Source organism: Pan troglodytes, chromosome 10 (assembly GCF_028858775.2).
Source record: "Pan troglodytes isolate AG18354 chromosome 10, NHGRI_mPanTro3-v2.0_pri, whole genome shotgun sequence".
NCBI classification, from domain to species: domain Eukaryota; kingdom Metazoa; phylum Chordata; class Mammalia; order Primates; family Hominidae; genus Pan; species Pan troglodytes.
The window spans coordinates 129,692,518-129,715,867 of NC_072408.2; the positions used below are offsets into that span (position 1 = coordinate 129,692,518).

Genomic DNA, 23,350 nt, shown 5'->3' on the forward strand with positions numbered 1-23,350 from the left:
CGGTGGCCGCTGGGTGGGGGGGGCCCTGGTTCGGTGGCCGCTGGGTGGGGGGGCCCTGGTTCGGTGGCCGCTGGGTGGAGGGGCCTGGTTCCGTGGCCGCTGGGTGGGGGGGGCCCTGGTTCGGTGGCCGCTGGGTGGGGGGGCCCTGGTTCGGTGGCCGCTGGGTGGGGGGCCCTGGTTCAGGGGCCGCTGGGTGGGGGTTCTCTCCACAGCATCCCCAGTTTCCCGCGGGCCTGGAGGTGACAGACGAGGTACTGGAGAAGGCAGCTGGGACCGATGTCAACAACATGTGAGTCACTCTGCATGGCTACATGGCCACTTCCCCTCGGCTTCCCCATTCCTTCCTACCGCGTCTCACGCCCAGGCGTCCACATGGGGCAGTGGGGTTGAATGAATCCGTGGCTTTGTTGGTTGATGCTCACGCTCCCAGGGACAGAGGGTGAAGTTAAAAGGGTGGGGTGTACTTGAAGGACTGTCGTCCTGGCAGAGGCACGCTGTCTCACCAGAGCCATGGTGTCGGCAGTGCCCCTGTCCCCACTGGAGGGGGCGTCTCAGGATGAGTGGGTGGGTCCACCCACCCTTTTTCATTTCTTCCCCCACTTCTCTTGCGTAGCTTCCAGCTCACTGTGGAGATGTTTGATTACATGGATTGTGAGCTGAAGCTTTCTGAATCAGGTGAGCCGTAAAGAGGGGATGCGGGGGTCTGAGTGTATTGCTAAGTCCCCAGAGATGGGACGAGAAGAAAAAAGAAGACATGAGTGATCAGACCAACTGATCACTATGAAATGACCCTGGCCAGCCGCAGTGGCTCACATCTGTAATCCCAGCATTTTGGGAGGCTGAGGCAGGCAGATTGCTTGAGGTCAGGGGTTCAAGACCAGCCTGGCCAACATGGTGAAACCCTGTCTCTACTAAAAAAATATAAAAATTAGCCAGGCGTGGTGGCGCACGCCTGTATTCCCAGCTACTTGGGAGGCTGAGGCAGGAGAATCACTTGAACCTGGGCGGCGGAGATCATGCCGCTACACTCCAGCCTGGGCAACAGAGTGAGTCTCCGTCTTAAAAAAAAAAAAAGAAAAAGAAATGCCCCTGCCCCTCCTGGGGTCCCTGCACCTCCAGGGATAGGTAATGGGGCCTCCTGGCCCCTCCAAAGCATGGCAGGCCCCAGCGGGTACATCCAGGATACAGGTTCAGCCATCTCTTCCATCCAGTGAGTGTCACTCCATCAGCCCCAAGACGGGGAGGGTGAGGAGGTGTGCACAGGAGCCACCTTGCCAGGTTCCTGCCCCAGCCTTGGGCCATCTGCAGAGCCCAGCTGGAAGAGAGGTTTGGGTCGTCCTGCCATTTTCTGCTCTAGAAAGCCTCTGAGTCACGTCAGACTTCCTAGCGAGGGAACCCGGCCGCTGTTGGACAGGAAATCTCAGAGGGCTCAGCTTCCAGGCTGGAGAACTGATTGTTCTAGGTGGCAGCTTCAAAACAACTCATGGGTGACTCAGTGCTCTCCATAAGAGGGCAAGAAGCAAATGCCTCCTTAAGGGAAAATTGTGAGTTAGAGGCAGTTTGGGCAGCCTCCCTGAGTCCCCAGGTCTGGCCAGTGCAGCTGGGCGAGCCTGATGGGCATTCAGTTCCAGTGGGTGGGAGGTGGGCTCAGAGTTGGACCCTTGTGCCTGGGAAGAGCCTGCTCAGGATCTGACATGGAGAGCAGAGGGCAGGTGTCCAAAGGTGTGGCCCCAACTGTGCAGCAGGACAGGGCTACCAGGCTCTGTGTCCTGGCAGAGATGTGCTGAGCCTGAGCCTCTCAGCACAGAACCCACCAGGTAGGAGCCAGGTACCCCTGGCATGGGAGAAGGCCAGTGTGGGCAGGCAGTGGCCCCATGAGGGAAGTGGAGAACACTCACAGGCACGCTTCCCACCTGGTGACGCTGGTGTGTTGATGAAGCACAAATGGGGTGTACCAGCATCTGCTGGAGAAATTCCCACATCTGCAGAGGTGACAGGTACAGGGGCTTCCCTGCCTCAGGACCTGTAACAGCAAAGAAACACAAACGTCCTAAACATGCCTCAGCAGAGGCTGCGTCTCGCTGTCTGTGCAGAGCAGAGAACGGAGGGTGGCGGGAAGAGAGATGTGTCGAATCTGGGATGGCCGGGAAGATCTAGAAAACATTCTACTGTGTGAAATCAAGCAGATTGCCGAACAGCATGGACATACGTGTTGAAGATCCAAGCAGTACTTTATGTGTGCTGTAATTTTTTGCAAGGAAAACATACTTAGCATGACATGTAATTAGGAATTACTTTTTTAAAAAGGCAAGGGGCGGCACTTTGTGTCTTCCTTCTTGCCCCTCCCCCCCAGGCTCTCTCCTGTCACTGCAGAGATTTGCAAGTGGTCCCATCACAGGCAAGGCGGGAGCAGGACCTGAGGGGCCAGGGCACAGGTCTGTGCAGCGGGGGCTGTCTGGCCGCTCTCCCGTGCTGGCCAGCTGCCTGCTCTTTGTCATTCTTCTCTCTGCCCCAGAGAAGCTGCCAGCCAAGAAGGAGGCAGCCTCATGTTTGTCCTTTGTCCCTCCCACTTGGTAGTTCTGATACAAGGCCCGATTGTCAGGGGCAGGGGAGACGGGCCCTGGGGGTGTCAGGGGCAGGGGAGACGGGCCCTGGGGGTGTCAGGGGCAGGGGAGACGGGCCCTGGGGGTGTCAGGGGCAGGGGAGACGGGCCCTGGGGGTGTCAGGGGCAGGGGAGACGGGCCCTGGGGGTGTCAGGGGCAGGGGAGACGGGCCCTGGGGGTGTCAGGGGCAGGGGAGACGGGCCCTGGGGGTGTCAGGGGCAGGGGAGACGGGCCCTGGGGGTGTCAGGGGCAGGGGAGACGGGCCCTGGGGGTGTCAGGGGCAGGGGAGACGGGCCCTGGGGGTGTCAGGGGCAGGGGAGACGGGCCCTGGGGGTGTCAGGGGCAGGGGAGACGGGCCCTGGGGGTGTCAGGGGCAGGGGAGACGGGCCCTGGGGGTGTCAGGGGCAGGGGAGACGGGCCCTGGGGGTAAGCAAGGTTTCAGGGTCACTTGGGGTGTGCAGAGCCAAGCTGTGACCCTAGTGCCGTGTTACTTGGCAGAGGCCCTGCCTGTTCCCACATCTGTAAAGTTAGGCATTTGGGGTGCTCCATCGTGAGCCTCCTTCCTGCTCTAACATTCAGCGTGGGTTTGAGGCCCGTGGGCATGGAGCTGTCCTTCACCCTTGTCAGTCGGGCACCTCGTCCTGGGCTCCCAGGTGGAGGTCTCTGGAAGCCCTTGCTGAGCTGGGCTGGGAGCTCCTTTGCCCTGACCTTGTTGTTGCCGTTGACCTCCTTCATGGGAGCATCTGGTCTTGACCTGGGGCAGCCACCAGCACACGAGGCTCCCGTCTTGGAGGCAGGGGGCACACTGGTGTGTGGGAGCTGGCTTAGGGCCCTGCTTCACAGTTGGACCACCTTGGACAGGTTGCCCAGCTCCCAAGGGCTCACGTTCTTCCTCCTGCCCCTTTTGCACAGTTTTCCGACAGCTCAACACGGCCATCGCCGTATCCCAGATGTCCTCAGGCCAGTGCCGCCTGGCCCCCCTCATCCAGGTCATCCAGGACTGCAGCCACCTCTACCACTACACGGTCAAGCTCCTGTTCAAGCTACACTCTTGTGAGTGGCCCAGGGCAGCCCCTGGCCCGGAAGGCTGTGTTTATATGGCTTAGACATTCACTGTCAAAAAGGAAAATCGAAAACTTAGAGGTTTATTCATTTAAAAATGGCAGTAATACACCCACTACCCATTAATAGAAATAACATATATTTTATGAAAAAAAAAAAAAAAAAAAAACCCACTACTTTACCAAGCAAAAAACTTAGTGAGTGGCTTGGTTTTCATTTTTACGACTGAATGCCTGGCTCAGCCAAGACGGAGGCCCCACCTGCTCCCAGGAATCTCCCGCCAGGCACCCTGGGGGTGCGAGCGCAAAAAGGCAAAAGGTGTCTGGGGTGTTAGGAGAGTTTTGATCTAACCAACCCCTTGAAAGGGTCTTGTCCCTTGACCACACTTAGAGAACCACTGTGTTAGTGTCAGCGTGGGACCAATGTGTTTGGTGAAAGCGGCTTGCTAGTGCCTCCCGAAGCCAGGTGTGGGTTAGGTGAGATATGGCCGCAGCGCCTTCCTTTCCATTCGCTGTTTCCTTCTCTAGCTCAGTCTGAACTGAGCCCTCCCACAGCGTCTCCCACAGGTCTCCCCATCCCGATGGGAGAGCGGGCCTGGCCCAGTCTCGGGTGATCTCTGATCTGTGAGTTTGTAGCATACGGAGGAACAAGGCAGGGCAGGTGAGCCCCTGAGCAGTGTGCAGAGAAGTCCTGTTACACTTGTGCCACCCTCCAGGTCTCCCTGCGGACACCCTGCAAGGCCACAGGGACCGGTTCCACGAGCAGTTTCACAGGTACTGCCTGGGACAGGGACAGGATTGAGGCCGGTGGGGGAGAGGCTCCGTGGCCCCTTCCTGAACCCGAACTTCCCACCATCTCTGCAGCCTCAGGAACTTCTTCCGCAGAGCCTCCGACATGCTGTACTTCAAGCGGCTCATCCAGATCCCCCGGCTGCCCGAGGTACCACCCCCAAGAGGGCCCCGAGGCCCTTTGAGGACCCCAGGCACCTGGTTGGGCCCCACACAGGCTATGGAGATGGCGGAAGGAGGGCTTGCTTAGGGGACAGCTGAGCAGGTCCCACCTGCCGCCCCTGCAGGGACCCCCTAACTTCCTGCGGGCCTCAGCCCTGGCTGAGCACATCAAGCCGGTGGTGGTGATCCCCGAGGAGGCCCCGGAGGATGAGGAGCCGGAGAATCTCATTGAGATCAGCACAGGGCCCCCCGTGGGGGAGCCAGTGGTGAGCCCCCTGCCCAGCCCGTGTCCCCCAGTCCTCCAGCTGCAGCATGAGGCCAACGGGAGTGTCGGGTGGCCAGCCCTCCCTTTGCCCACTGCCCGGCCTGGAGGGCACAGGTGAGTGGGGTCACCATGCTTTGCTGTGGCAGGTGGTGGCTGACCTCTTCGATCAGACGTTTGGACCCCCCAATGGCTCTGTGAAGGACGACAGGTGAGGGCTGGAGGAGCCGACTGGGCTGGGGGTGGTTGGAAACGGCCTCAGCTGAGCTGTGCTCTGGACAGTTCTGTCTGGAAAGGCCATGGGTGGGGAACATGAACCCGTGAGGTGCCCAAATCCTGAGTGGCCACTGAGGAGGAGACAGGTTCCTGTGCTGGGTCTGTTGACTGTTCTGGTTGACTTAACTTGACCCCCAGGACCTCTGTCCCCAGGGACCTCCAGATTGAGAGCTTGAAGAGAGAGGTGGAAATGCTCCGCTCTGAACTGGAGAAGATCAAGCTGGAGGTGCCGGGGTGGGGATGGGTGGGGGCCAGGGCCCCTCACGGCCCAGGCAGGGCCCCACGTCACACCTCCTCCCGCAGGCCCAGCGGTACATCGCGCAGCTGAAGAGCCAGGTGAATGCACTGGAGGGTGAGCTGGAGGAGCAGCGGAAGCAGAAGCAGAAGGCCCTGGTGGATAATGAGCAGCTCCGCCACGAGCTGGCCCAGCTGAGGGCTGCCCAGCTGGAGGGCGAGCGGAGCCAGGGCCTGCGTGAGGAGGCTGAGAGTACGTGGGGCCTTGGCCACAGGGGTCCAAGGGTGTGTCCCCAGCCCCTGCCACCCCACACGGGGCATCACTGCCTCTTCTCTCGCCCCCAGGGAAGGCCAGTGCCACAGAGGCGCGCTACAACAAGCTGAAGGAAAAGCACAGTGAGCTCGTCCATGTGCATGCGGAGCTGCTCAGAAAGGTAGGTGCAGCCCATCCTCCATCCCAGCCGGTGGCAGGGCCTCTCGGGGATGGCAGCAGAGCATGAGCCCTTCCCCTGCCCATGCAGAACGCGGACACAGCCAAGCAGCTGACGGTGACGCAGCAAAGCCAGGAGGAGGTGGCGCGGGTGAAGGAGCAGCTGGCCTTCCAGGTGGAGCAGGTGAAGCGGGAGTCGGAGTTGAAGGTATGTCCCTTGTGGCACAGGGCCCTGCCCCGGCATCCCCAGCCCACTGCCCCAGTGACACGCTGTCCTGTCCCAGCTAGAGGAGCAGAGCGACCAGCTGGAGAAGCTCAAGAGGGAGCTGGAGGCCAAGGCTGGAGAGCTGGCCCGCGCACAGGAGGCCCTGAGCCACACAGAGCAGGTGCATCTGGCTTTGATGACTGGGGGTGGGGTTCTGGGGCCAGTCCTGGGTGGAAGTCAGGTCCTCTTTGCCGTGAACAGGCCCCACCTGGGTGCCACTCGGTGATCCTGGGATGCAGCCCTGACCCAGACCCAGGGGCTACATGGGAGACAGGACCTACCGCTGGTCCTCAGGGAGCCCTGAGTCTAATGGAAGTGATCACTAACCCCCAGGGCCCAGTTTATAAGCGTGGGGGCAGGGTGGGTGGGGCCTGGGAGCTCTGTTCACATGCCTGGTGTCCATGTCTGTCCACAGAGCAAGTCGGAGCTGAGCTCACGGCTGGACACGCTGAGTGCGGAGAAGGATGCTCTGAGTGGAGCTGTGCGGCAGCGGGAGGCAGACCTGCTGGCGGCGCAGAGCCTGGTGCGCGAGACAGAGGCGGCGCTGAGCCGGGAGCAGCAGCGCAGCTCCCAGGAGCAGGGCGAGTTGCAGGGCCAGCTGGCAGAGAGGGTATGGCCTCCCCAGATGCAGCAGCACTACTGAGTTCACTGCCATCTGGCAACCATCGATCTGTCTCCGTGATCTGCCTGTTCTAGAGATTTCATGTAAAGGGGATCATACACGATGCATCCTTTTGTGTCCGGCTTCTTCACTCAGCATCACGTTGTCAAGGGTCACCACATCATAGCCTGTGTCAGCACCTCATTCCTTTTATGGCTGAGTCGTACTCTGCCGTGTGGACAGACCACATTGTGTTTATCTGTTCATCACTTGGTGGACGTTGGGTTTGTTGCAACTTTCTGGCTGTTGTAAATAGTGCTGCTGTGGGCCTTTGAGCACAAGTTTCTGTGTAAACATCTGCCATCACTTATCTTGGATAGATAGCTGATGTGTGTGGAACACAGTAGAACTGCTGGGTCTCACCTCTGTTACCCTGTTGAGAAACTACCAGACTGTTTTCCAAAGTGGCTGCACCATTTTACACTCCCACCAGCAACGCATGAATGTTCCAGTTTCTCCACATCCTTGCCAATGCTTATTATTGTCTTCTTTTCATTTTAGCCATCCTAGTGGGTGTGGAGTGGTTTCTCACTGTCTTGATTTGTGTTTCCCTGATAGCAAAGGGTGCTACATATCTTTTCATGAGCTACCTGGCCATTTGTGTATCTTTGGAGAAATGTCTTTTAGGACCTTGAGCTCACGTTTTAATTGGGTTATCTTTTTATTATTGAGCTGTGCACTGTGGGAAGCCTCTTTCTAGAAATCTCCACCCCCCTGACCAGTGAGGGTCTCAGCTGGGCTCCAACTGGTGGCCCATGGGTCAGTCCAAGGCTGGGGCACATCCTTGGCCTTGGGGAGGATCTCTAACCTGCCCTCTTCACCCCCATTGCCAGGAGTCTCAGGAGCAGGGGCTGCGGCAGAGGCTGCTGGACGAGCAGTTCGCAGTGCTGCGGGGCGCTGCTGCCGAGGCCGCGGGCATCCTGCAGGATGCCGTGAGCAAGCTGGACGACCCCCTGCACCTGCGCTGTACCAGCTCCCCAGGTAGACAGTGGGGCCACACTCAGCCGCTCCCCTGCCTCCTTCCCATCCCCAGCCCTGAGCAGCGGGTGGCAGGAGCCTCAGTTCTCCTTGTGCTTGCAGACTACCTGGTGAGCAGGGCCCAGGAGGCCTTGGATGCCGTGAGCACCCTGGAGGAGGGCCACGCCCAGTACCTGACCTCCTTGGCAGGTGAGTGTAGCCAGGGCAGGGCGGAGGTGGGGGCTGTGTCCCAGTTCCAGCGCCCATGGCCACCTCTTGCCTTTTGAGAGGTTTACAGACAGCAGGGACCTCTCTGGGAAGCCAAGCCCCCTGCCTGCTCCTTCCCAGGAACCCACCCCTGCCCTGTGGACAAATAGGCTTTTGCCTCTGGGGCCTGGGCCACCATATGTCTGCAGGTGGCAGAGCACTGAAGGGCCCGGGGCCACACACTGGTGTGGTTCCCACTGCCTCCTGGACGTCGTCTTGCCGAGCCCTCCTTTCCTCTTCCTCCTCCTCCTGGGAGAGCTGGCCACCGACGGTGCCAGTGCTAGTGTCTCAGTGTCATCCTCCCCCAACCTTGGCCCCACCCACCCGCACAGACGCCTCCGCCCTGGTGGCAGCTCTGACCCGCTTCTCCCACCTGGCTGCGGATACCATCATCAATGGCGGTGCCACCTCGCACCTGGCTCCCACCGACCCTGCCGACCGTAAGTGGGTCCTGGGATGGCAGGTTCTGTCCACCTCACTAGCTTGTCTCCCCTGGGGGTCCTTATGGGGCCTGTGGTGGGGGGCTCCACTCACGGTCCTTTCTCACCCCAGGCCTCATAGACACCTGCAGGGAGTGCGGGGCCCGGGCTCTGGAGCTCATGGGGCAGCTGCAGGACCAGCAGGCTCTGCGGCACATGCAGGCCAGCCTGGTGCGGACACCCCTGCAGGGCATCCTTCAGCTGGGCCAGGTGAGGCACAGCTGAGTGTGGGTTTGGGAGGCTTGGGCCTGCCTCTGACCTCTGCACCCACCTCTGGGTTGGCTGAACAGGTGTTTGTGCGTGGAGCCTGCAGCCTCAGGACACAGGGTGGGGACCATGCACCCTCCTCGATCCCTGTGGCCCCCAACCTCTTTCCCAGGCTGCCCGTGGGATTGGGGGGATGGAGGCTACCCCTGTCTGACTCCCATCCTCACCAGGAACTGAAACCCAAGAGCCTGGATGTGCGGCAGGAGGAGCTGGGGGCCATGGTCGACAAGGAGATGGCGGCCACATCCGCAGCCATTGAAGATGCCGTGCGGAGGATCGAGGTGAGCACGGGATCTGGGGACTCCCCTCATTCCTGTGGAGCTTTGGGGGCCGGAGGCCCCAACTGGGCTGGGTACAGGCTGCACCCACTCCTGCTCTCAGCCTCCAGAGAGAGGACAGATGGCGTTTTCCAGGGGCCTGTGAGGTCAGAGCTGAGAGGGCAGGAGGCAGCCCTGGCTTTCCCAGGACCACGGTCCCCTCCTCCCAGCCAGCTCACGGCTCTGTTCTTGGGTGCAGGACATGATGAACCAGGCACGCCACGCCAGCTCGGGGGTGAAGCTGGAGGTGAACGAGAGGTGAGCCCCCCCTTCTGTCCCCCCAGGCCCAGCCCGAGGTGGGCTGCCCGTGGCCCCTAAGGTTCTGACCCCAACTGTTCTGCTCACGGGAAAGGAAGGCCTGGCTCAGAGCAGACACTCCCTCCCCACCTGCTGAGCCCTGCTGTGGCCAGGCCCGCCATGGCGTCGTGTGGGCTGCAATGCAGAGCGGCAGCTAAGTCTCTCCTTCTCTCCCCCAGGATCCTCAACTCCTGCACAGACCTGATGAAGGTGAGGGGCTGTGACCTGGGGGGGTCTGCACCTGGAGGGCCACCAGTCATTGCTGTCTTGGTCTCGGCAGGCTATCCGGCTTCTGGTGACGACATCCACTAGCCTGCAGAAGGAGATCGTGGAGAGCGGCAGGGTGAGGGGCCGGCGGCAGCAGGGCACAGTCCACAAGGAGCCTGACCCCCAGCCTAGGCCACCCTGGGCATGAGACCCTCCACCCCCTACCACAGGGAGGCCTCAGGGATGTGCCCTATGGCCAGAGTGAGGGGGAGAGGGCCCTTGAGGACCCCTTTCCACCTTTGGTGTCCTTGACTGGCATGTCCTGCCCTGTTCTCCCGTCGCCACTAGGGGGCAGCCACGCAGCAGGAATTTTACGCCAAGAACTCGCGCTGGACCGAAGGCCTCATCTCGGCCTCCAAGGCTGTGGGCTGGGGAGCCACACAGCTGGTGTAGGTTGCCCTGGGTGGGGGGGGGGGGCAGGGGGCTGCTTCCTGCCAGTTGGAGCAGTTTGGGAGTCAGCAGGGTGCAGGGAGTAGAGGGGGTGTGGAGTGGTGCCAGCCGTCCGTGGGGTCAGAGACCCTGGCCCTGACTGGCCCTTGCCCCGCAGGGAGGCAGCTGACAAGGTGGTGCTTCACACGGGCAAGTATGAGGAGCTCATCGTCTGCTCCCACGAGATCGCAGCCAGCACGGCCCAGCTGGTGGCGGCCTCCAAGGTGAGCTTGCACGCCGACAGCAGCACACCGGGCTCTGGGCCCAGCTTGGCCTGGGCTGTGGCTGCCAAGCCCAGGCCTGCTGCTGCCCTGAGCTGGGAGACCTGAGCCCACCCTGACCTCTCGCCCCTCAGGTGAAGGCCAACAAGCACAGCCCCCACCTGAGCCGCCTGCAGGAATGTTCTCGCACAGTCAATGAGAGGGCTGCCAATGTGGTGGCCTCCACCAAGTCAGGCCAGGAGCAGATTGAGGACAGAGGTGAGTGCCAGATGCCAACGGGGGCTGCTGGCTCCCGAGGCTGAATGGGGGTGGGTGTCCAGATGTTCACCCCCTTGCCCTCTGGCCACAGACACCATGGATTTCTCCGGCCTGTCCCTCATCAAGCTGAAGAAGCAGGAGATGGAGACCCAGGTAGGCGCCCATGGCTGCCCCGTGACCTCTGAGCTCATCCCTCGGGCGAAGCCTGGACCCAGGAGAGAGCTCCCTGGGGAGGCTGGGCTGGGCTGAGCAGGCCGTGTGGCTACAGGTGCGTGTCCTGGAGCTGGAGAAGACGCTGGAGGCTGAACGCATGCGGCTGGGGGAGTTGCGGAAGCAACACTATGTGCTGGCTGGGGCATCAGGCAGCCCTGGAGAGGAGGCGGCCATCCGGCCCAGCACTGCCCCCCGAAGTGTAACCACCAAGAAACCACCCCTGGCCCAGAAGCCCAGTGTGGCCCCCAGACAGGACCACCAGGTGCCGTCTGCACTGGGATGGGGGAGTTCCTGGACGGGGGTGCTGTCCCCAGCCCTAGAGGGGCAGATGGTGCACGTCCCTGGGGAAGTCAGGGACCACTGACAACATGCAGGGAGGAGCTTGCTCAAGGGAGAGGTGGGGCCCCAGGAGCCTGGCTGTGACCACTGACCCCCCCCCACTTTAACCCCTGCAGCTTGACAAAAAGGATGGCATCTACCCAGCTCAACTCGTGAACTACTAGGCCCCCCAGGGGTCCAGCAGGGTGGCTGGTGACAGGCCTGGGCCTCTGCAACTGCCCTGACAGGACCGAGGGGCCGTGCCCCTCCACCTGGTGCCCAAGCCTCCCGCCCCACCGTCTGGATCAGTGTCCTCAAGGCCCCTGGCCCTTACTGAGCCTGCAGGGTCCTGGGCCATGTGGGTGGTGCTTCTGGATGTTGAGTCTCTTATTTATCTGCAGAAGGAACTTTGGGGTGCAGCCAGGACCCGGTAGGCCTGAGCCTCAACTCTTCAGAAAATAGAGTGTTTTTAATATTCTGAGCTAGAGCTCTTCTTCCTACGTTTGTAGTCAGCACACTGGGAAACCGGGCCAGCGTGGGGCTCCCTGCCTTCTGGACTCCTGAAGGTTGTGGATGGATGGAAGGCACACAGCCCGTGCCGGCTGATGGGACGAGGGTCAGGCATCCTGTCTGTGGCCTTCTGGGGCACCGAGTCTACCAGGCCCTCCAGCTGCGTGGTCTCCGCAGACCAGGCTCGGTGTGGGCTAGAGGAATGTCGCCCATTACTCCTCAGGCCTGGCCCTCGGGCCTCCGTGATGGGAGCCCCCCAGGAGGGGTCAGATGCTGGAAGGGGCCGCTTTCTGGGGAGTGAGGTGAGACATAGCGGCCCAGGCGCTGCCTTCACTCCTGGAGTTTCCATTTCCAGCTGGAATCTGCAGCCACCCCCATTTCCTGTTTTCCATTCCCCCGTTCTGGCCGCGCCCCACTGCCCACCTGAAGGGGTGGTTTCCAGCCCTCCGGAGAGTGGGCTTGGCCCTAGGCCCTCCAGCTCAGCCAGAAAAAGCCCAGAAACCCAGCTGCTGGACCAGGGCCCTCAGGGAGGGGACCCTGCGGCTAGAGTGAGCTAGGCCCTGGCTTTGCCCATCAGATTTGAACGAATGTGTGTCCCTTGAGCCCAAGGAGAGCAGCAGGAAGGGTGGGACCAGGCTGGGAGGACAGAGCCAGCAGCTGCCATCAGCTGCCATGCCCTCTTGCTCCCCCCCACCCCAGCCCTAGCCCTTTAGCCTTTCACCCTGTGCTCTGGAAAGGCTACCAAATACTGGCCAAGGTCAGGAGGAGCAAAAATGAGCCAGCACCAGCGCCTTGGCTTTGTGTTAGCATTTCCTCCTGAAGTGTTCTGTTGGCAATAAAATGCACTTTGACTGTTTGTTGTCACTGATGCCCCAGAGGGAGGGGCTGTGCCTGGCTCTTCATTCCTCCAGGGACACGTGTTCCCTTGTCTAGGCCCTGGGCAGGCGCTGGGGTGGGGACCTATTCGTGTCTGTCTGCATTTAATGCTAGAGTACTTGGGACTGCAGAAAAGCTCAGCAGGGCTGTCACTGGCTGTGTGTGTCCGCCTTCCATCTCTCTCTGGGGGGATTTATGGGCCTCAGGGCCCTCCTTTTACACAGGAGGCCAAGAGCCAGCTGCCTCCACAGAGGCCACTTGCACTCCCAGCCTCAATGCCCACAGCTTCCCTGGGGCTCCTAGCAGTTGCTGACCCCCTCAGTGTGTCTGAGACCATGCCTGACTGACAGTTGCTAAGCTAAGGTGGGGACCCTGACTCCCGGCTGGCTTGGACTTGAGCCATGGCCACACACAGCCTTTGCACTTACCGGAAACCTGGAAAGGTGTTCAGTCCCTGGGTGTGTGGCAGCCTCACAAGCACCCACTTTACCCAGGAGCACCATGCCAGAGGGAAGGCTGAGGTGGAGGAGCTCACCCTGTCCTACCCCCTGCCAAGATCACTGGCATTTATGGAGAAACAGGACAGGGTGGGTCAGGGGAGAGAAAAGGCCCCTTGGCTGGCTCCTGTATGGCCTCAGACAAGCCGCCTACCTGTGCTCAGGTCTCCTGGAGGATGAAGTGGGGCCTCAGCTGAGGCTGCGTAGCCAGGGTGCTTGTGCCGGGTGGTTAGGGTGAAAGGGCCTTGCAAACTGACCACAAGGGCTAAGACAGACCCTGTGCCTGGCTCTTGTTTACAAGGCAAGATGGCTTCAGAAACACTAACGGAACTGATTCTCCACCAGATACAAATGAAAATCCACAGGCACTGACAACGCTTAACTGATCATTCTTGAGTCCTCAATGACCAAACTTTTTTTTGAGATGGAGTCTTGCTGTCACCTAGGCGGCAATACAGTGGCATGCCTTGGCTCACTACAACCTCCTCCCGGGTTCAAGAAATTCTGCCTCAGCCTCCTGAGCAGCTGGGATTACAGGCATGCACCACCATGCCTGGCTAATTTTTGTATTTTTAGTAGAGATGGGGGCTTTGCCACGTTGGCCAGGCTGGTCTCGAACTCCTGATCTCAAGTGATCCGCGCCCCGCCCCCCCCAGCCTCCCAAAGTGCTGGGATTCCAGGCCACTGTGCCTGGCCGAAACCTTTAATTGAACAGGCTGCCTCAAGTGTGGGGCTAGAAAGCAGGAGCTTGGGGTCTGGTCCTGCTCCCCCACCCTCTTGGACCTGTCACTGCCTCTCCCTGGTCCTCCTTGTGAACGGGACACACAGCAGGAGGAGAGGCTCCCACAAGGTAAGGTTCATGAGCCACAAGACTCTGTGAAGTCCAGCATCCTCACTGGAGTGGACAACAGATTTGGCTATAAGCTTCCTGGCAGCCACTGGGAAGAAAGAAACTATCACACACTTTTTCTTTAAGGCTAACTGGCTTCTGAGGAAATGCTTCCCTCTTCCTCACAGAAAAACCACAGAAATTTCTCCTGCACATTCTCATAGAACAATGATGTGCCAGGAATGGCAGCTATTACAGGAGACAGCAACAGGTGAGCTTGCTCTCATCTCAGTTCCTCAAGTCCCTTGCAGGGGCATTGTGACCCAGATACACAGCTGGGGTGGTGAGGACACAGGCACACGGCTCAGCCGGGGCGGCGGGCATACCTAGCTGCAGGCGCACGGCTCAGCTGGGGCGGCGGACATACATACCTGCAGGCGCACGGCTCAGCCGGGGCGGCGGGCACAGGGCAGTTCCGTAGCTCTGCAAGGAGGCAGGGTTTGCAGGGTCCCCTCCTCTCGGCCTAGAGAAGGAAACAGCACCCACTGGGCTTTGAAATGGGCAGAGGCAACTGCCTTCTTGAAACACCTGCTGGCAAGTCCCCAAAGCAAAACATCAGAGCCACTGGTTTTCCCACTAAAAACCAACACAGAAAATCCTAACAAGTACCACCATTCACACAGCACACGGCAGCAACCTCACGGACAGAGAGCAGGCACAGTCTGAGCCCTGAGGTCACCCTCAGTCCCCTACTTGGACACAGTGGCTGTGATCCTGAAGACACGCTCTTAAGACACAGAACATGCCCTGTCCGTGACTGCTGTTTATGAGACTGGTGACCAAGAGGGTGAGGCCCCACCTGTGCCAGGGGCCCTGGACAGGCAGAGATTTTGTCTTCAGCTTCAAAAACAGACGTCCCAGCCAGCTTCCCTGCTGGAACTTTGATCACTGATGTTTCAGAACCAGACATCATGAACATCCACATCCCCAAGTAAATAAGTGACAGGCCTGTTATTAATAATTCTCTATTTATTAAAAAGGGTCCTACAGCTTTACAGCCACAGCACCGGACACGGCCCTGAACAGCGATGGCGAGCCTGGCCAGGGGCCGCTTTGCAACTTCAATGCCAAGCTCACGTTTGGCTGCGACCGTGGCAGGCTGTGGCATCCCCGACAGCGGCCGGTGGCGGAGGTATGGGGGCGGGTGGCACCGCTCACTCGAGATTCACAGAACATGGCAAGCCCGCCTGACTGGCATGGCAGTGAATCGTCCTGTACAGCTTCATTTCCTTTAAGAAAACAGTTACAGTAGAGTTCAAGTCCGAGAGCAGGAATGTACGGTCACTGAGGACAAAAGGCAGTGGCCTGGCCCATGGCCCAGTGGGACAGACCCCGCTTCAGTTCTGCCTTCTGTCACCCTGGCGGCTAGGCACAGGTCGGGGCCCTGGATGCCCGACAAGTGACAGGGGAGGGGCGGGCCAGAAGGTCCACTGGTAAGCACCTCGGCCTTTCCTGTCAACAGGTGCCACTGCCCCCTGCTGGGCCCTGGGCCTTCAGCACACATGGCACGTGAAGATGAGGTCCCACAGGGGTGGGGGGAAGAGCAGGTGCAGACGGTTGGAGTGCAGCCCCGTCCCTCAATCCCATGGGGCGGGCTTTCGCCAAACCCCTAACGTTGCCCACCCTGAGGCCCAGCCACCAGCCAGCCAGGGGCAGAGGATATTGGCTAAGGGTAGCCTGGGTCAAGGCGGCCGGACGTCTTGACCACCTGTAACAGGGCAATGAACTTGGACAAGCCCTTCAGAGAAAGCAGAGCCGGGGCCTTGCTCAGCCCCTAGCAGGTGTGAGTCCCGGCACCTGGGGAAGCTAAGGCACAGCACGGACACCCGAGGGCGGGCACCGTGCACTGCTTGCACAAAAGGAAATTGCATCCACTTCATCGGCATTTCAATCTGCTCAAGACAGTATCTGCATTTTTTATAAAATTTCCCTGAATGGTCTTGGGAGTGTCAAAAAAGTTTTTTCAATATAAAACAGGAAAATCAACACACGTAGTAAAAATATTGGGGGATTATTTCTTCATAGAAACCTTCAGGGCCGGCTCCAGGCAGGAGGGAGAGGAGGAGCTGGGGACACAATTTGCTGTGCAAAGTCCCACTCATGCGCTCCCCTCCCACACCAGTGGCCGTTCTCCAGCCTCTGGACTCGGCAGTGGGCCCAGTGCAAACTTTGCTTGTGGCTCTGAAGCAAGAGCAGCAGCCAGGTCAGGCGGTGACTATGGTGACCTCTCCCCAACAGATTCAGTGAGCAACAACGCAGCCACAGGTGGTGGCCCAGCCACGGCGCCCTTCCAGGCCGGCCGGCGCCCACCCGCCCTCACCAGGGCTGCAGTGGCCGGTGGGTGAGACACATAGGACTGTCTTTCGAAAATAAAATAAGTATCATGAACCATGCTCATTAAATAAAACTGCAATAGAAGGACCACGATTCTAAATGGGACTGGGGGAGAGGCCTATTTCTTCCCAAACATGAGTTCATCAACGCTAAGATACTTAGAAATCACACGGATAATGCAAACCGATGCAACGCACAGGTGTCAGGCTGTAACCCGGCACACACAACTGCCTTGTTGCCCAAAGCCTGGGCTCCTACTACTCACCACTGACCTACAGTTCTAAAATCAGACAGACACGCTGGCCCAGGGCCCCAGAGCCCTTGGCACAGAGCAGACCTCCAGCCTCCTTCCCGTGAGCAGAGCACAACACGCCAGGCGGAAGAAGTCTCGCGGGAAGGACTGCGCCGGCGCTCACTGGAGGATGAAACCCGGCTGGTGTGGAGGGAGCCGGGGCGGGGGTCTCTGAGGGAGAGGTGGCGGATATGGGGACACGAACTGCGAAGAAAATCCTTGCTGAGTGGGGAGGCCCACGCGGGGGGGCAGGGGCGGGCACTGTAATCCTGGGTACAGCACGGCCTGTCCCGAACTCATGGCCGCAGTAAACGGGGTGGCTAAGCGTCCTGCAGGCACCGGGGGTGGTGGGGGCGGGATGCGCCGAGGTGCAACGGCAGGGGGCCCACTGGCCTCTGGGGCAGGGTAGGGAAGGGGGGCGGTAGGTGCCAGTTCGGGCAGCCTGGGGGGCAGCGGGGCCAGGGCCTGTGGGAGTCTCTGCCCCTTTAGCACCATCTCCTGGAGCTTCTCGATTTTCACCCGTCGCATGTGGGCCAGTTTCCGTTTGCTCTGATAGACATCAATGAAGGAATCCAGAGGAAGTTCTCCATCCAGAAACTTCTCTGCCATGTTCTGAAAGAGGCAGAAACCTGGTTACAGGGACAGCCAGATGGGGAGGATGCTCCCTTCATGGTCTAGGCACAAGGAGAGGCAACGCCCAGCTGCTTCCAACACTGCCCCCTCCCTGTAACCACCCAGAGGGCCTCGCTCCTGCTCCAGATCCCAGAGGTCATGGGCTCAGGCTTCAGCATGAGCTGCCACTAGGTGGAGAGGACGACAGCCCTGCTGCGCACCCCACCACCAGCGTGACAGGCAGAGGAGCTGGCCTCTGGGTGAGGGCTCCGACTCCTGGGTCCCAGGCCTCTCTCGAGCCCGCTGGAGTCCAACACCTCCTTGCTTCCACCCGGCTGCGCCCTGACTGACAGACTCGCCCTGGGTGGGTAAGCAAGACAGAAACACCTGTGCCCCCAGGCCTTCAGAGTTCATTGAGCCCAGCCCTATCTTGGCAAGACCCTGCCGGCCCCAGCCTGCAACAACTGCACAACATTCGACCTTGACTCATTTCCTTATCGCCTGGCGAGGCTCAAGGCTCTAATGCGCAGCTGGACGTGTCCCAGAAGCTCTGTAGCCTCCTCCCAGCTGGCCCTTGAACCACGGCACGTGGTAATTCGCCACTGGCCCCAGGGGCTGGCGTTCACAGGGTGGCACGCATGCCCTCTCTTGGCCCTCGCTCGGACCTGCCCTCACTCACCCTGCTGCTCCCTGGACCCCTGCCTGGCACTTCCCCAGCACACAGGCCAGGCTGCCTGCTGGCATACAGCCCGCACACCTGGGAGGCACCACCTCCTGGCCGTGGCGGTGTGGCGCTCACGGTCCCTGGAGGCAGCGGGCCCACTGACTGCCCAAAGCGCCCCAAGGATTCCACCAAGGCTGGTTGGCTTTACCTCAGTGTCTTCCTCAATCTTGGCCCCTTCTGCCTGAAGAAGTGCTAACAGGGTCTCCAAGGAAGCGCTGCTAGACTGTCTGTCTGGAAAAAAAGCAAGAGGTATGACAAGAGTGAGAGGTGTCCAGGTAAAGCCCTTCATGATGCCAACCACGGCAGGACTGCACCTTCCTTTCCAGGAAGCTGAATGTGAAAGGCTTGAAAACCTACAGGGGAACAAGTGCACCAAGCCAGTGCCCAGGGGCCAACATCCCATGTCAGAGCAACCTGTGTCACCAGCTGCTTCTAGAACCAGCTGTTTTCAAATATGGGGCAGTGACATTCTCATCATGCCACTTTGTATTTCCTTTATGTTTTGAGTGGTAACTTACATCGAGTATACACATCTCAAGTGTGTAAGTCAAATTTCCACGTGTTTAACCGCCAACCACCACCCCCCAGATCCAGACACAGAACGTTTCCACCGGGCGCCCTCACGCCCACTGCACCCGCCAGATAACCCCTATGCTGGCCTCCACCACCACAGCGGAGGTCCGCCTGGTCTCGACTCCACATCCTGGAATCAGAGAGCACAGGACATACTCTCCTGGCTTCTTCCACTCAGCACCGCGTCTCTGAGACCCTGCTCAGGTCTGTGAATCAGTTCGTTTCTTTCCAATGCTGTGTAGTGTTCCATTGTGTAAACAGACTTTATGTGCCCATCACTCTGTAGACGGACATTTTTATTGTTTCCAAATTTTATTATAAGGTAATAAAGATACAACATTCTTGTACCTATCTTCTGAGAGACATTAATATCCACTTCTGTTGGGTATACACCCAGGAGCAGAGCTGCTGTGCAGCGCATACACACTCTTCATTCTAGCAGGTGCTACCCAACAGCCTTCCCCAGGTGAAATGAGAAAAGGAGGCGGCTGTGGCAGTGCAGCCTGCAAGCCCCAGATGACCCATGGACACTCCTACCAGCAAGATGCACGGCACCTCACCAGCACTTGGTACTGCCAGTCTTTTTACTTTTCGTCATTCTGGTTTGGGTGTATGATCGTAAATTTTTACTGAAGTTAATGGAGAAAATGACAAGATGATAGCAAGTAGTGACAGACATCACTGTAAACCTCACTGCAGAAGGTGATCTTTAACCCAAACTCTTTAAAGGGATGGGGTCTCTGTCACCCAGGGTGGAGTACAGTAATGCAATCACAGTTCACCGTGGCCTCAGCCTTCAGAGTATGTGGGACTATAGGCAAGCACCACCACCCCCAGCTTATTTCATTTCTTTTGTGGAGACACAGTCTCGCTGTGTCGCCCAGGCTGGAGTACAGGGCTGCAATCATGGCTCACTGCAGCTTCAATCTCCAAGGCTCAAGCAATCCTCCTTCCTTAGCCTCCCAAGTAGCTAGGACCATAGGCGTGTGCCACCACCCCCAGCTCTGACTTTATCTAAATGTCCCTTTGATAACTATCAAAAGCACTCAGGATGCTCAACAATCTTTAATTCTGATGTCTCCTCCTAATGGCTGCAAATTAAAGTATGCCATTAAAATAAAGTGTTCCAGTGATGCTTTTTTTTTTTTTTTTTTTTTTTTTTTACCATTAACAAACAGCATAAGACAAACGGGCAAATGTCATAAGACATCTGTTTAATATCATAATTCAGAAAGCTTTTTCTATGCTGTTTAGAGAAGGTGGGGTCTTGAATTTAAAAAGTGGTTAAGTCTCCTCTTCTAAACTGGTGACTGCTAAACTGGCTGGCTTCCTCCTAATCTCCAGCCCCTTTTCCGGTAACTGCCCCGAGGTACCCACGTTTCTGCAACCTGCTTCACGCTGCAGACCCTGGAGGTGCGTGTGGACCTGGGCTGACCTCAGCAGTCACCGCCACCAGTCAGGGCCACTGGGAGGAGGGGGCAGTCCTGCTATACACCCTGCCCTCTCAAACCGCAAGTGCAGAGAGGCCGCAGGTCTGGGGGCCCTCCATATTCCATACATAAACTAGTCCAATACAGTGGCTCACGTCTGTAATAGCAGCACTTTGTGAGGCAAAGGCAGGAGGATGGCTTGAGTTCAAGACCAGCCTGGGCAACATAGCAAGACAACCTCTCTGCAAAAAAATGAAAAACTAGCCTGCTTGGGGTAGTGCACACCTGTGGTCCCAGCTACTCAGGAGGCTGAGGCAGGAGGATCACCTGAGCCCAGGAGGTCACGATGAGCCATGGTTGCGCCACTGCACTCCAGTCTGACAGAGCAAGACCCTGTCTCTAAAAATAAATAAATAATATACATAAGCTATTTGTTCATTGCAGTAGAGTCGCTATCTTAACCTGAAATTTTTCCAAAATATTTCTTTCCTGGTAGGGCAATAGCTTGAAAATCTGTCCTTCTCTCAACTCTTTATTCTCAAATGATCACCCTTAAAAAGTTACCTAATTTGGTCTTCTTTATCTGATAGGCTTCAAAGAGAACCTGGAGTTCCTGGTATTTCTGGGTCAAGCGTGCTTTCAACGTGTCCAGCTGGGGCTGGTACAAAAGGTTTCCTTCTGCCAGGCTCCGGTTGCTGGCAAGTGTCATTTCTTTGTTAAGCTGAACATTCTGTGTCTGCAAGGAACACACAAGATGATGAGAACCAAAAGTATATCAGCTCCTAAACCCCTGAGGTCCCCACGCACACCCCAGGAGCCCAGTGCAGCTGCTGCCACCTCGCTGGCACCGCATGCCAGGCAGATGCTACTGACCCAGAGCCAAGCCCCCTGGTTTCTCATTTGGAGCTGCTGCCCATCGTAAAGAATGAGGCCGACTTCCTTCCAGCACGTTTCCAGGACAGGCTTTGTCCTGTGACTCCATGCAGAGACTTCCCTGCCACGGCTGCGCTGTGACTTGAATTCCTTACTACAGCCATTGTGCTTGCAGAAGTAAACAGCTGTAAAGATTTAGAATCTGATTTTTTTCAAAACAAGTTTCTGCTGCTCCCGAGGAAGTTAAGGAATCACTTATCAGCAGGAGACCAGTTGGCATGATGTCAATTCAGGCTTCATAAGCAGGCTAAGAGGTCCAACCAGCAAGCTGAAGAGACCCTGGGAAGGAACTGTGTTTCCAGCCACCGGGGTTCCTCTGTCTCTCCCATGCCCACCCCAGCTCTTCTGAGCCTTCCAGCTCAGAAGAGCTGGAAGTTGGTGGGTGAGCAAAGCCGACCAAAAGCTGGGGGAAGAGGGGGGACATATTTTGCCCATCAGGAATTTCATTTTGTCCTTTAAAGCAATGACAGGCTACGCTGGTAGGTAGAGAAGAAGCCACGTGCCCAGAACTTAGGGGAGAACGACAGGAGTAGAAGGTCTGAGAAAAAAAGGCAAAACGCTCCAAGCAAAACGTAGCCAAAGTTTAAATAAAAAACACAGACGCGTGGGTACCCTAGTTCCCTTTTCACTCACTGGTGATCGGCTTCCTCTACCACAGCCCAGCCGCCGCCACCTCGCTTTCCTTCCACACCGTCAGTTTCAACAGCATGCGATTCCTTACCCAGTGTGTGTCCCTGTTTCTCTTTAAGCAGCTCTTCTTCAACCCCACCCCAGTCATCTCATTTTCCCCTTAATATTTTCTACCACCCCACCCAGGCTATTTTTGCTGCGACTTCCTTCCTCTTAGTAGCTCGAGTATAGATTCCTGGCCATGCTGCCTCTGCTCCCCACCCCCAGTCATACCCGTTGATTGCTGTCATAGTTCCTGGTGCGCTCACACGAGTGCACACGCACCACACACACAAGGAAGAGGCTCAGGGAATCAGAGAACAAAGAAAGAAGCCCTTGGATCCATGCCTCAATCAGGAGATCCCTAACCTCAGCAGGAGGGCTCTTTTCAGCAGACAGTGATCTGCATCTCCAGACAACAGCTGCACCCAGGGCCCTAAAGATCAGGCTCTGCTGAAACCCAACAGGATTTAAATGACAATGAAAACCAAACCTCTCTCCCAACTCTAAAGTAAAAGCTAGGAGTGTTCCCGAAATGTGGGTGGTAGAAATGCTTTCATCTCTTCTGATGCCTTTAGCAAAAAAGGAGAATCTTGGGACTGGAAAGCAGTTTCACTCGGGTTTCTGGTAAGCAGTGGTGGGGCTCCCGTCACCCGCTTCCCCACCCACAGGGCGGGTCTCCATGGGCTTTCTATGCCAGGCCATGCAGAAGCGTCTTTCCTTCCATTGTTAAGCCATTTAAAAGAACAAACAAAAACCACTGTATGGCCACTCTGGAAAACAGGCACTTTTTAATAAAGCTGAATACGTAACTACCCTATGACCCAGAAGTTGTACTCTTGGGCCTTTATATCAGAGAAATGAAAACTTATATTCAACAAAAACCTGCTCAGGACTGTTGAGAGCAACATTTATTTGTAACAACTAAAATCTGGACGCAGCCCAGGTGTCTTTTAACAGGTGAATGGTTAAACAAGCTGCAGTCCAGCCAGGCCGCAAAATACCACTCAGCAGCAAAAGGAAGAAACTTGACTGGCGGGACTGAGAACACTCTAGGGAATCACACTGAAGGAAAACAGCCAACCCCAAAGGGCCACTCACTCCATGACCCCATGCACACAACACCCTTGAAATACAAAATCACAAAAATAGAGAACAGATTAGCGGTGTGTGTGGGACTATAAAAGGCCGACATGACGGATTTGCACGGGGATGGAGCCGTCCTGATGTTCTGTGTCCTGGCAGTATCAGTGCCCCGATCCTGGTGCTGAGAGTGCGTTGAATTTCACCAGATGTTACCCAGCGGGCAGCTGGGAGAAGGGGACACAGGATCTCTCTGTATTCTTACAACTGCATGTGAAACTATGAGCATCTCAAAATAAAATTTAACCGTAAATACAACCACCAACCACTGCTGAGATGGCTTTCTCCTGCTGGTCTCACCTGGCGGATGAGGAGAAGGGCACATTGTCCAGGCTGCATTCAGAGACAGGCCTCGCGCTCCTGCTCCCAGCCCCACAGTTCTGTGTGTTCCATCACTCTCAATCAATCATTTGTTCAATAAACATTTACTGAGCGAGTATTATCTGCCACGCCTGGGGTTAGGCACAGGGAATTCTGAGAAACAGGAGTGCTCCCACCCTCAAATAAACTGAGTCAAGCATAAATGGAGCCAAACTCATCAGCCCTGATCTGTGAGGCCCCAAATGGCCTGGTCCCCACCATCCCTTCCCGGTCAGTTCTGAGAAAGGAGGTCCCTAACCATCCTGCCTACACCAGCAGCCACCCTCTGTCAGCGCCCATGTCTTTCGTGGCATCGTCACTATCATCAGTGAAGATTAAATCTGTTGTCTCAATCACTGTCTGTCCCAACACTAAATACAGACGACACACTTGTCTTTGGCATCCCAAGCACTTTGCACACATCTGCCACTCAGTGAAGATCTGCTGAATGAATCAGAGAGCCCCCCACAACCCC

General features: G+C 57.5%; 2 protein-coding genes across 17 annotated transcripts in view; one reads left to right on the forward strand and one right to left on the reverse strand.

Moving 5' to 3' along the window:
* Positions 1-12,407, forward strand: part of HIP1R (huntingtin interacting protein 1 related) — a 28,408-nt gene extending 16,001 nt beyond the window's left edge. For 3 of the 13 annotated variants that reach the window (XM_054663741.2, XM_016924465.3, XM_063785174.1), the window contains exons 6-32: positions 213-289; positions 614-675; positions 3,516-3,656; positions 4,381-4,438; positions 4,529-4,604; positions 4,741-4,881; positions 5,027-5,088; positions 5,307-5,379; positions 5,457-5,640; positions 5,733-5,821; positions 5,909-6,025; positions 6,102-6,203; positions 6,498-6,692; positions 7,577-7,724; positions 7,824-7,910; positions 8,300-8,407; positions 8,520-8,656; positions 8,884-8,994; positions 9,230-9,288; positions 9,507-9,537; positions 9,608-9,670; positions 9,883-9,983; positions 10,142-10,247; positions 10,379-10,502; positions 10,594-10,655; positions 10,771-10,977; positions 11,171-12,407. In XM_054663741.2, coding sequence (XP_054519716.1) covers positions 213-289; positions 614-675; positions 3,516-3,656; positions 4,381-4,438; positions 4,529-4,604; positions 4,741-4,881; positions 5,027-5,088; positions 5,307-5,379; positions 5,457-5,640; positions 5,733-5,821; positions 5,909-6,025; positions 6,102-6,203; positions 6,498-6,692; positions 7,577-7,724; positions 7,824-7,910; positions 8,300-8,407; positions 8,520-8,656; positions 8,884-8,994; positions 9,230-9,288; positions 9,507-9,537; positions 9,608-9,670; positions 9,883-9,983; positions 10,142-10,247; positions 10,379-10,502; positions 10,594-10,655; positions 10,771-10,977; positions 11,171-11,218 — 2,769 coding nt within the window. In that variant the 3' untranslated portion in view covers positions 11,219-12,407. Of the gene's footprint in view, positions 1-212; positions 290-613; positions 676-2,286; positions 2,436-3,515; positions 3,657-4,380; positions 4,439-4,528; positions 4,605-4,740; positions 4,882-5,026; positions 5,089-5,291; positions 5,380-5,456; positions 5,641-5,732; positions 5,822-5,908; positions 6,026-6,101; positions 6,204-6,497; positions 6,865-7,576; positions 7,725-7,823; positions 7,911-8,116; positions 8,408-8,519; positions 8,657-8,883; positions 8,995-9,229; positions 9,289-9,506; positions 9,538-9,607; positions 9,671-9,882; positions 9,984-10,141; positions 10,248-10,378; positions 10,503-10,593; positions 10,656-10,770; positions 10,978-11,170 lie in introns of those variants that run through there. The other 10 variants (XM_063785175.1, XM_063785170.1, XM_063785173.1 and 7 more) reach the window with 7 other exon arrangements.
* A 2,349-nt stretch (positions 12,408-14,756) lies between these two features.
* The window catches only part of VPS37B (VPS37B subunit of ESCRT-I), a 30,637-nt gene continuing 22,043 nt past the window's right edge, over positions 14,757-23,350 (reverse strand). The window contains exons 1-5 of one of the 4 annotated variants that reach the window (XM_063785179.1): positions 21,337-21,476; positions 20,644-21,106; positions 20,335-20,506; positions 17,916-17,998; positions 14,757-17,043 (exon numbers count right to left, since the gene is read on the reverse strand). In XM_063785179.1, coding sequence (XP_063641249.1) covers positions 16,552-17,043; positions 17,916-17,998; positions 20,335-20,506; positions 20,644-20,670 — 774 coding nt within the window. In that variant the 5' untranslated portion in view covers positions 20,671-21,106; positions 21,337-21,476 and the 3' untranslated portion in view covers positions 14,757-16,551. Of the gene's footprint in view, positions 17,044-17,915; positions 17,999-20,334; positions 20,507-20,643; positions 21,107-21,336; positions 21,477-23,350 lie in introns of those variants that run through there. The other 3 variants (XM_016924471.4, XM_063785180.1, XM_016924470.4) reach the window with 3 other exon arrangements.